Raw genomic sequence first — 10,372 nt, forward strand, 5'->3', positions numbered from 1 at the left:
TCCAATTATCATTGTTGTAATAATTCTAATGATGACGATGATTGCTATATTGTTCTTGTTGTTTTCAGTAGATTACATCAACGTGAGTGGTTAAATAGGTTAAACCAGCAGATTTACTGATAGAACCATGACTTAACATTCAAAATACAAAAAGAACGTAAGTTTACACCAAACTGTGTCTAAATTAAACTAAGAAGAGAAAATATTGTCATAGATTATCAATTAAACTGTGATGTAAAATGTTTATGGTGGAATTTCTATCATCTCCCCCGATCTTTAACCAGAAAGAAACTGTTAATTTCATATTAATTTAGTTTTTTTTACCTAAAATAAGACTAATTCATGAATACTAGTTCAGTGTTCAGTTTATCCAGATGGTGGCAGTAATATTGTTTGTCTACTGCCAGGGATCGCTCACGAAGAAGACAGAGGCGGAAGTGTTTGTGGAAAACATGGCAGCGCCCGATGTGGACACACTTAGGGCAAATCCACTTCTGCTACCGAACCTTCCTCGGTGTCATCAATGACTTTTTGGACTCATGATGTTTTATGAACGGAAGCAGCAGCTGGTGTGAGCATGTGGCCGAACAGCAGAAGAACAGGAGCGGTCCTGAAGATCCTCCATCTCTGCTGTGCACCCACCGGGTTGAGAGGAGGAGTTGAGGGGAGGCAGCGGAGGGTCTACAGATGTATGTCAACATCAGGACCTCCGTGGAAACTCCTGTTCTTTGGTTCTGATCACTTTGCTTTGGAGTCTCTGAAACTCCTCACAGCCAGCAGGTGAGAATCACATCTCACACAGGAGGCCTTCAACACAACCTGCAGTGTCAGATCCGACAGAGTAACAGTGCAGATTAGTGCATTACCATGTCTGTTTAAACAAGGGTACACAAGTACACTGGAATTATAGATATTCATTATTTAGAGTAGATTCATTGCTTTTCTGATTAATCTTCAAAAGACTTATTATTATACAATTATGTCGATTGTGTAATTACCTGTTTGATGAAGGACTTTAGGCTGATACTGTTAGATAAAACTATTGTACACTTACTTGTGCTCAGACAATATTACATTTTTAAAGTTTGGTTGAGTAATCCTGAAAGCCCATTTTCCTTTGTTTTATCCAAATAGTTGGAATCATATTATAATCTTTCTCCCAATCTCACCAAAGTTTTGGTTAAAAGTGTTAATATATTTGTTTATGTTATTTAATGTTAATTTCATCAGTCAGTGTGGTGGAGATTGAGATCTATTTTTCAAGAGAGATCTGAGCACTAAGAAATATTTACAACAACAAAACAGCTCTACAAACAAACAATAATCGAAACAGCACTTCAAACTAATTAAATAATTAATTGATACAATCTTGGAAGACATCAGATAAAGGAGCTTTAAAAAGTCCAGGAGTATGAATGTATAATAATAATTAACCTCCATGTTCTATTTGTAGGAGCTCAAGTGAAAATATAGTGGAGTCCCTTGAGGTTGTCACTCTGTCTGGTGATGTCCCAGTGACAAGGTTTGCTCAACAGAACCACCTCCAGGTCCACAGATGGCCCCCGGAGAATGTGGACGGACGGTTTGATGTTGGGGTGGTGGTGTCTTTCGGCTGTTTACTCAACGAGAAGCTCATCAACAAGTTTCCACAGTGAGTACTTGTTTGTTATCCCTCAGTGGTTTGTTTGGACTGTTGCTGTGCTGTTGAAGTCAATATTCAAGCTTACTCAAAACGGTGGTTTTATTTGTGTATTTCCGACCATTGATGTAATTATGACAACACTACTCAACAATGACATAGATCTCAAACTACATGTCCACACTGAGCCATCTAAATTTTAGAACACAGTTTTTGTGTTAAAATGATCTGCATTCACATTAGCATTTCCAGTTTGTTTTTTGTACAGACCTCTCTGAACAGTAAAACATAAGAACACAATTAAATTGAGTAAATGTGTTAAGAATAAAAGCTCTACTGTATCATCAGTAATATCGCTTATATATTGATATATTATGTATATATTGATTACACTAAAAGTTACAGATGAGAGAAAGTTGTTTTCCCAATTCTGATGTCCCTAACTAGACTACATACACACACACACACACACACACACACACACACACACACACACACACACACACACACACACACACACACACACACACACACACACACACACACACACACACACACACACACACTGTATATACTTATACTACGTTATAGCATCTAATATTTATGATATCAACCATTTAAACATTCAGTAGCAATTTAATAAAAGACCATAATGATTACATATCAACAGCTGTCATTCTGAATATTTGACGTTGTGGGTAGAAAATCGTTATTTTATAATGTGACATCATCTGATAAAAGTAACACAAATCCAGCTCAATGTGCTTTTTAACAATCCACTATCTGCATTAGCAAACATAATACTGGTTTTAATATTGTAAGATTATGTACAAATTATTAGCTTTAGAACATATTCTAGCTTTAATCAAGGATATGTTTGAATTTCTTTCTCACTGTGAAAATGCTTTTTCTTTGCAGTGGGATTCTGAACGTTCACCCCAGCCTACTGCCCCGGTGGCGAGGTCCAGCACCCGTCTTCCACACCATTTTGCATGGTGACACTGTGACTGGAGTCACCGTCATGCAGATCCGCCCTCACAGGTAAACCAGAGGGAAAAGCTCTCAGCCTTACCTCCTGATCCTTTTTTCCCCTTAAATGGCATAAAAACATCTTCACATCCCAGGTTTGATGTGGGACCCATTCTAAACCAGGAGCTCCATCAGGTCCCTGAAAACTGCACTGCTGAGGAGCTTGGAGCTGTCCTAGCTGAAAAGGGAGCCCATCTGGTGAGTAATTGGAAAATAATTCGAACAGGACTTTTTCCTCTTACTAACAGGATGGTTATAGAGTTGCTTAATTTGTATTTTTGATGCAGCTCATCGATACGTTGATGACACTCTCTGAGAGAATGGCACATAAAACGGAACAAAGCCAGACAGGTGCAACTTTTGGTATGTAGACCGTAACAACATAGATACAGTTTTACCAAACATCTTTCAAGAGAAATGATTCCAATTCAAAATGTATTTCCTCCAACAGCCCCAAAAGTCAGTGGCTCTATGAGCTGGATGGTGTGGGAGGAACAGACGTGTGACCAAATCGACCGTCTGTATCGTGCAATCGGATCACGAGTAAGGAGAACTTTCATGGGACCATTTAATGTTTTCTCAGTTCCTTAGTAAATGATTCAGCAGCTCTGTGAAGAGCTCTAATGTATCACTCCTGGTGGTAATATAGAGCAAGGAGTTCATTTGTGTCACTGTAACAATTCTCTCCTCTCTACCATCAGATTCCATTGAGGACCATGTGGATGGGCAGGACAATAAAACTTCTTGAATTTGTAGGAAAATGTCACATTTCATTATCAGGTAGGTTTGATAAAACCATTTTTATTCCTTTTTTTAATTCTTTATTTTCGAAAGCATTACATTTAAAGGAAGGATTAAAAAAGGATAACATTATGCATACTCCTTCTGTATGAATGTGTGTGAGTTGGCCAATGCAACTTGTGTGGCAAGGGACCTTAATCGGTTCATAAGACTCTTATCAGAGAGATACATTTTCTCTCCCATATTTTTTCATATTTACCTTCTGTTCCCTACATAGAACCTGAAAATTATCATAACCCATTAGAGACTGCAAATTAGTTAACTATTGTGTGTTGTGGAACACAAGTGTCTGCGTCAGTGAAATCAGCACTGTATGTGCATTAGAGGATGTTGCCACAGTAGAATTGAGTAGCACAGTTTGTAGAGGTGGGGGTTCTTTAAGTAGTGGATATATTTTTCTTCCTGTGTGCTGTATCAGGTTACTGAATGGTGAAACATTTCAAACACATATCTCCGGGACAAAGAAGAAGCAAATTTGTTGAGCTAATAATAACAATACAATTTGAAAAATCTTTAGGACAGCAATCATCTGGAATCCTATAGACCACTGCAGTAAGAAACATGCAATCAAGAAGCTTGAAATATAGAATGTAGTTGAATTTGATTCCCTAGCCTGTGGGGGGAAAATAAAAGAATTCCTCTGAAGGTGTTTCAAACATTCCTGAGACAACAAACCATGAGGTCATTGAAGTGCACTAGAAGAATGCTGTGTGTGTTTGATGTGGAACACGGACGGTGCAAGGCCGGGAGGCATTGACATTCAAATGCAAGTGTGTGTATTTGCTGTTGGCCCGTGCCATGACATAAACATGTGACCCTGAGCTGTCATATATCACTCGCATGTTGTTTGCAGATCAAAAGAGGAAACCAGTTCCCGGCTCAGTGACGTATCAGAGGGAGTCCAATACTTTAGCTGTCTGCTGTAAGGTCAGTTCAACTCTGTCCAAATTTGTCAATACTCATAATGACACAAACCTGTCCCTCTCTACTCCACTATCAAGTTTTTCCTGTATGTCATCCTGATATTAGTCATTGGTGTTTACACGTGTTTTACCTTGTTCCAGGACGGCTGGGTGGGTTTCAAGGCAGTGCTCCTGAAAAAAAGACTGACAGCAGCTGACTTCTACAATGGCTACCTGCATCAGACTGTGCAGCAGAAGACACCGTGTCCGACAGCTCAAGGACTGTTTCTTAGTAGAAAGGGTGGAACTGCAGCACAGCCGATGAGAGAAAACTCAGTGTTGTGATGTTTATTCTAGGACGTGAACACTGCAGACAAGACATCACCTAATGGAATCTACTGTCGTGAAGTTGTTACTCTTGTCTGTTTTAAGACATCTGCATCTACAGTACGTTTACTGTATTAATAAACTCTATACTTGCAATAAATGCATATGCTGTTGATTGACAGATGCAAGGAACAATCGTGAAAACTGATTTTTTTAAATTTCTCCATTAATTGAAGTATACTTTTTCTATAGGTTGCAGGTTGTCATTATTGTGTGACGTTTGATTCACTAGTCTTGTCTATAATGTTAATTTAAGCAATGTTAGTAAGATTTACACATGGTAACGTGCTGTATTTACAATGACATGGCTCCCGTACCAGTGACAAAGGAGCACGGCTGTACACATGACTCTGCAAGGCTCTACACAAACTACTGCTCACAGTTGATTCACTGACAATGTTCCGATGGTGGCTGGGTCTTTGTCAGCTGTCCTTGGATGTTCAGCAGAGAGTTAGTGGAGTTGGTTTGCAGGAGTTTGGGGTCATACCATATCACAAACCCCTGGAAAATACAGCATCATCCTGTGGTGTGGGGGTTACGGAACATGTGGATTTTTTTTATATTTAGTCTGGTAGAGCAAAAATCCTTCTTTCTATATACAGACGTACACATGAAAGGTTAATATTTCAGGCACAGTAACAGTGTGGCTCCAGACTCAAATCACTCAACAACTACTGCCTTTTTGTTCAGTGTTGTAGAGGTTGGTTTCATGATGCTGTAGGGAGCAACAGGAGGGTTTGTTTTTGAGTTTATGTCCACAACTCCAGATCCCATTTCGTGGAGTTCTGGTCATGTCTGAAAACATCTGTTGTATTCTGATGCTTAATATGCTGCTTCTAAGAGGACAAATTAAATTGTACTTAATTCGATACGATTGTCATTGTGAGTATGTTACCACTGTGACCAAGCCCCGGGGAAAGAGCGATTTTGTCATAGTGTTCAAACTGCCTTCACCATATTCATATGAATGCCATATGGGGTAGTTATTTAGTTTGAAATTACTTTCAGCTAGTGTTGAGATCTGAGAGTGGGTCTGAAATTAAAGAATGATGTAATGAAAGCATATATTTCTTATGCTTTTGAAATGAATGGCACCTACTAGCACTCTTAACAAATAAAGTTTGCTTCCATATTTTACTGCACCTGCGCACCTGAGTAATACAGACATCAACACCAGGCTATAGATAAAAATATCTTGAAGCATTTTAAGTCTGTACAGTGAAAAGCCACATTTTTTGACTATCAAACATAGGAGAGCCACATTTGTACTTAACTAACTTCTGTCTTCTTCACTTCTCTTCAGAGACATGATGGGTTGACCATTCTGAGTGCACCATTCCGGTACCTATAGTGCACTACGTGTAGCTATATTTGCCATACATGCACTCAAAATAACAAAAGTGTCAGGGGAAGTATGCCGAGTGAACCACAGAGTACAGGCCCGGCTTATGCATGTTTCTAATTTTAGAAATAGCATTTGGACTCGATGCAATAATAATAATAACATCAGGAAACTTTGAAAAAATAAATCAACAATTTGATTTGAACAGCATGGGCCTTATTGAAAACATTATTACATTAAATAAGTGAACTTAAAGGCACAGAAAATAGATGCAATATATCCCAAAGAACAGGTTTATGCTGAATTTGTGCTCAAAATGAGCATCTCAGAGACAGAGGTTGATGATGATAACATTTTACAGCATTAGTAGACCCCCAATTTAAATGTATGGTCCTGTAAATGGCAAAAATATGAGCACCTTGAAACCATGATACCCACAAGAGATTATACACCCACTGATATGTTGAGTTAAGAGCATCATTACTCCTCAGTGGTTAAAAATAGAGATATGGTGTTTATTCATACCTAGAGAAGCAGTAAAACTCCCTGTTTGTCCAACACGAGTCATATACTTGCAGGGATAAACTAATTTATAACAACTTTCCGTTTGTGTGTGCGTGCGTGGGACTGGGTGTAAGGAAGGATAGGATGACACCTGGGTTGGAGGGAGTTGCTGTCCAACAGATGGTTGAATGTGAGGTAGTTTAGTGTGCTCAAAGTAAGGGGTGCAAATAGAGGTTAATCTTTCTTTGCAGAGGTAATGAGGCCAAAAGATAATTTCACTACTGGTGCATCCTGTCTGAAGTAGCTTAGGGATCCTTCACTCTTTGATTTAAGCTTGCTTGGCTGAGCTGTATTTGGGATTTGGCTCAAACATCCATCTCTAATTGATGCGTTTCTTCCTGCATAGTGTCTGTCTTCTTCTTCTCCTTTCATACTATGTGTGGGCATGTATGTTTTGATAGGTTCGATAGATCATATTCACATTGAGGTTGTTATGGAAGTTTTCTGGAAGCTGGTGAAAGGAGAACTCAGGCAGAAGCTGATGTCTAATGCAAAAGGTTTTAATGTAGACTTGATTCATCAAGGAGACCAGAAGGTGGAACAATATACAAACGCCAACAGAGTAACATGAGCAATTGTCACCCCCAAGTCTGAAGATGTCTCCCACAGCATCCCAGTATATCTTCCTCTACTTGTGTCAGCCATTGCAACAGCACATCCATGAATGGCTAGAATGGCCTTATTGGATAGTTAAGTCTAAATTATGCATTACTAAATCACGTTGTGTCCTTACTTCTTGCCACTGGTGTGACACGCAAATACACACGTTGGCAGAGTGAAGCACGTTGTCCCAGTGCTCTTTAATAGCATGAAGACTCCACTCATCACCACAAAGAATCACACACTAATTGATTCACAACGATATGTGAACTCCAATTGTCGACTTGTGATGTATTTAAATATAGAAACTAACAAACAAAACCAACACTGTAGACCTGTAGTAATATATTAGAATCATGAATCGTTTATTAATATTCAGAAAAACACACACAGGTAAATGTTATACATATATTATTGTATTATATTATTATAAACAATTTTTACAGTATTGGTTAGAGGTGGGCATTCAGGGGTTTGTTTTGGTGAGTAGGAAAGGGGTGAGGGGTGAGAGTGTAGGGAGTGTAGGAGGGGAGGAGTAGGGAGTGGGTGGGTTAAGAAGGGATGAAGGGTGTGAGGGTTCAGGGCAAAAGTCTTCTCATTCCTCTTCTCTTTGGAGGATAATTTGTCTCCTGTTTCAGGAGTTCATCTTGGTCCTCCACCTTCACTGTGTCCAGATGCTCCACCTTTCTCCTCCGCTTCCTCTTTACGCTGTCCAGTTCGGAGGCGAGGCACGACTTGGTACAACCTTGTCTTTTCCTGATTTCCTTTTTCACCAGCTCCTCCTTATATTTGACTTCGTCCTGGATCTTTGTGTGTTCACCTTTACGTATGTGAACTTGCTCCTTCAGAGTCTTATTTTCTTTGTCGACGGCCTCCACCTTACTGCTGCTCACTTCCTCAGTCTGAGTCATCTCCTGCCGCAGCCGTGCCTCCTGTGTCTCTGCCTGACTTTTGTTCACCTCCTTTTCTGTGACCGTGAGCATGGCCAGGCTGTCAAGGTAGGCCTTGGTTAGAATAGAACGTCTCTTTGTTTCGTTCACAATGAGCTCATCCTTCTTTTTCAGCTCATCTTCAAGCCTCCTTTGTTCGGTCTTGAGCAGGTTGACTTGCTTCTTCAGATCCTCCTCCTCTCTGCTCCAGTTTATTTCAGGGTGAGTCAGCTCCTGGTGCAGACGGGTCTCCAGAGTCTCACATTTGGCCTGATACTCAGTGAGCTGGGCCAGGACGTCCACGTAGGCCCTGAAGCGAGCACGCCGTTTCTTGGTCTCTTTACGAAAGAGTTCATCTCTGACTTTCAGCTGCTCCTGGAGCTGCTCGACCTGCAGTTCATCTTGGTCCTCCTCCTTTTCTGTCTCCAGCTGCTCGACCTTTCTCCTCCAGTTCCTCTCTCCGCTGTCCAGCTCGGACGCGAGGCATGACTTGGTAGAAGCTTGTCTTTTCCTGATTTCCTTTTTCACCAGCTCCTCCTTATGTTTGACTTCGTCCTGGAGTTTTGTGTGTTCACCTTTAAGTTTGAGAACTTGCTCCTTCATAGTCTTATTTTCTTTGTCGACGGCCTCCACCTTACTGCTGCTCACTTCCTCAGTCTGAGTCATCTCCTGCCGCAGCCGTGCCTCCTGTGTCTCTGCCTGACTTTTGTTCATCTCCTTTTCTGTGATCGTGAGCATGGCCAGGCTGTCAAGGTAGGCCTTGGTTAGAATAGAACGTCTCTTTGTTTCGGTCACGATGAGCTCATCGTTCTTTTTCAGCTCATCTTCAAGCCTCCTTTATTCGGTCTTGAGCAGGTTGACTTGCTTCTTCAGATCCTCCACCTCTCTGCTCCAGTTTGTTTCAGGGTGAGCCAGCTCCTGGTGCAGACGGGTCTCCAGAGTCTCACATTTGGCCTGATACTCAGTGAGCTGGGCCAGGACGTCCACGTAGACCCTGAAGCGAGCACGCCGTTTCTTGGTCTCTTTACGTAAGAGTTCGTCTCTCACTTTCAGCTGCTCCTGGAGCTGCTCGACCTGCTCCAGCAGAGACGAGTTTCCCTCTACGGGCACCTTAATCTGACCATTAGCTTGGAAGAGTTAGACTCTGAGGCTCGAAACAACGTCTTGGTGCTGCATGGTCGACAGAGAACAGCACGTCAGAAACTTGGGCTCAAGTTTGGTTGAGGATTGTGGAGAGTTCAAAATGCTTCTGCTCTCTTCAGGATCGTGGGTGCAACTGACGTTTGTCTGCCTTTGATCTATAGCAGCACACTTAATTTGTTTTTTTTTCAACTGTTTTTATTTGAATTTTCCAATGACATGACATACAATGGTCATAGACAGTGACTGATACAGCAGGCGTGTATAGAGGTATGCCAGTAATATATAGACCCATGTCCCCAACAACCCAACCAAAACCCAAGAGCTCAGGTCGGGCCCTGACAACACTCCAACCGACGTCCACAAACACACACACATACACGCACAGAACAACGGCTGCCGAGGGGAATAATACTAATTACGTATGTATGTATATTGAATAAATGGATAAGTAGATGGGGGAAGGAGTGGAATTAAGGGGTGCGCAGCTACCACAGTAGTGCAGGAGTGTGGCGTGGACCGTTGAGCCATTTTGCGACGCCCATTGCAAATTCCTAGAGAATACATACATTTTCACCACTTTCTAACTTTCTGCAAAGGGTTACTTTGCTAAGAGTTTGAGCATGTTAAAGCCCTCCAAAAGCCAATTAATTTGCCTGAATAATAATAATAATAATATTAATAATAATAATAATAATAATAATAATAATAATAATAATAATAATAATAATAATAATAATAATAATAATAATAATCCTTACAATTTCAATAGGGCCTCACGTCTGTCAGTGCCTGTCAGTGCTCGGGCCCTAATTAAAATAAAAAAGTTAAGAAAGTAGTAATGATAATAGGAGTAAGTAATGTGGAATATTCCAAGTGATATTGAACATAATACGATGAAAAAAACGTGGTAATGTTAGTTGTATAATGAACAAATAATAGGAAAATGAAACCATACATGTATTGAATACAAACGATCTATTTATTTATTGTACTGTGTACGTCAGGGCATCACTTGCTGTTTACTGCAGATTGAATT

General features: G+C 40.5%; 1 protein-coding gene across 1 annotated transcript; it reads left to right on the forward strand.

Moving 5' to 3' along the window:
• The first annotated feature begins 444 nt into the window (after positions 1-444).
• mtfmt (mitochondrial methionyl-tRNA formyltransferase) lies at positions 445-5,627 on the forward strand. The gene is made up of 9 exons (XM_061068253.1): positions 445-780; positions 1,454-1,651; positions 2,558-2,680; positions 2,764-2,866; positions 2,956-3,031; positions 3,120-3,211; positions 3,370-3,448; positions 4,323-4,396; positions 4,534-5,627. Exons 1-9 carry the CDS (start codon positions 578-580, stop codon positions 4,714-4,716), a joined length of 1,131 nt encoding a protein of 376 aa, XP_060924236.1. The 5' UTR covers positions 445-577; the 3' UTR covers positions 4,717-5,627.
• The last annotated feature ends 4,745 nt before the right edge of the window (positions 5,628-10,372 follow it).

The sequence above is a fragment of the Limanda limanda genome, chromosome 3, assembly GCF_963576545.1.
Source record: "Limanda limanda chromosome 3, fLimLim1.1, whole genome shotgun sequence".
NCBI lineage: Eukaryota > Metazoa > Chordata > Actinopteri > Pleuronectiformes > Pleuronectidae > Limanda > Limanda limanda.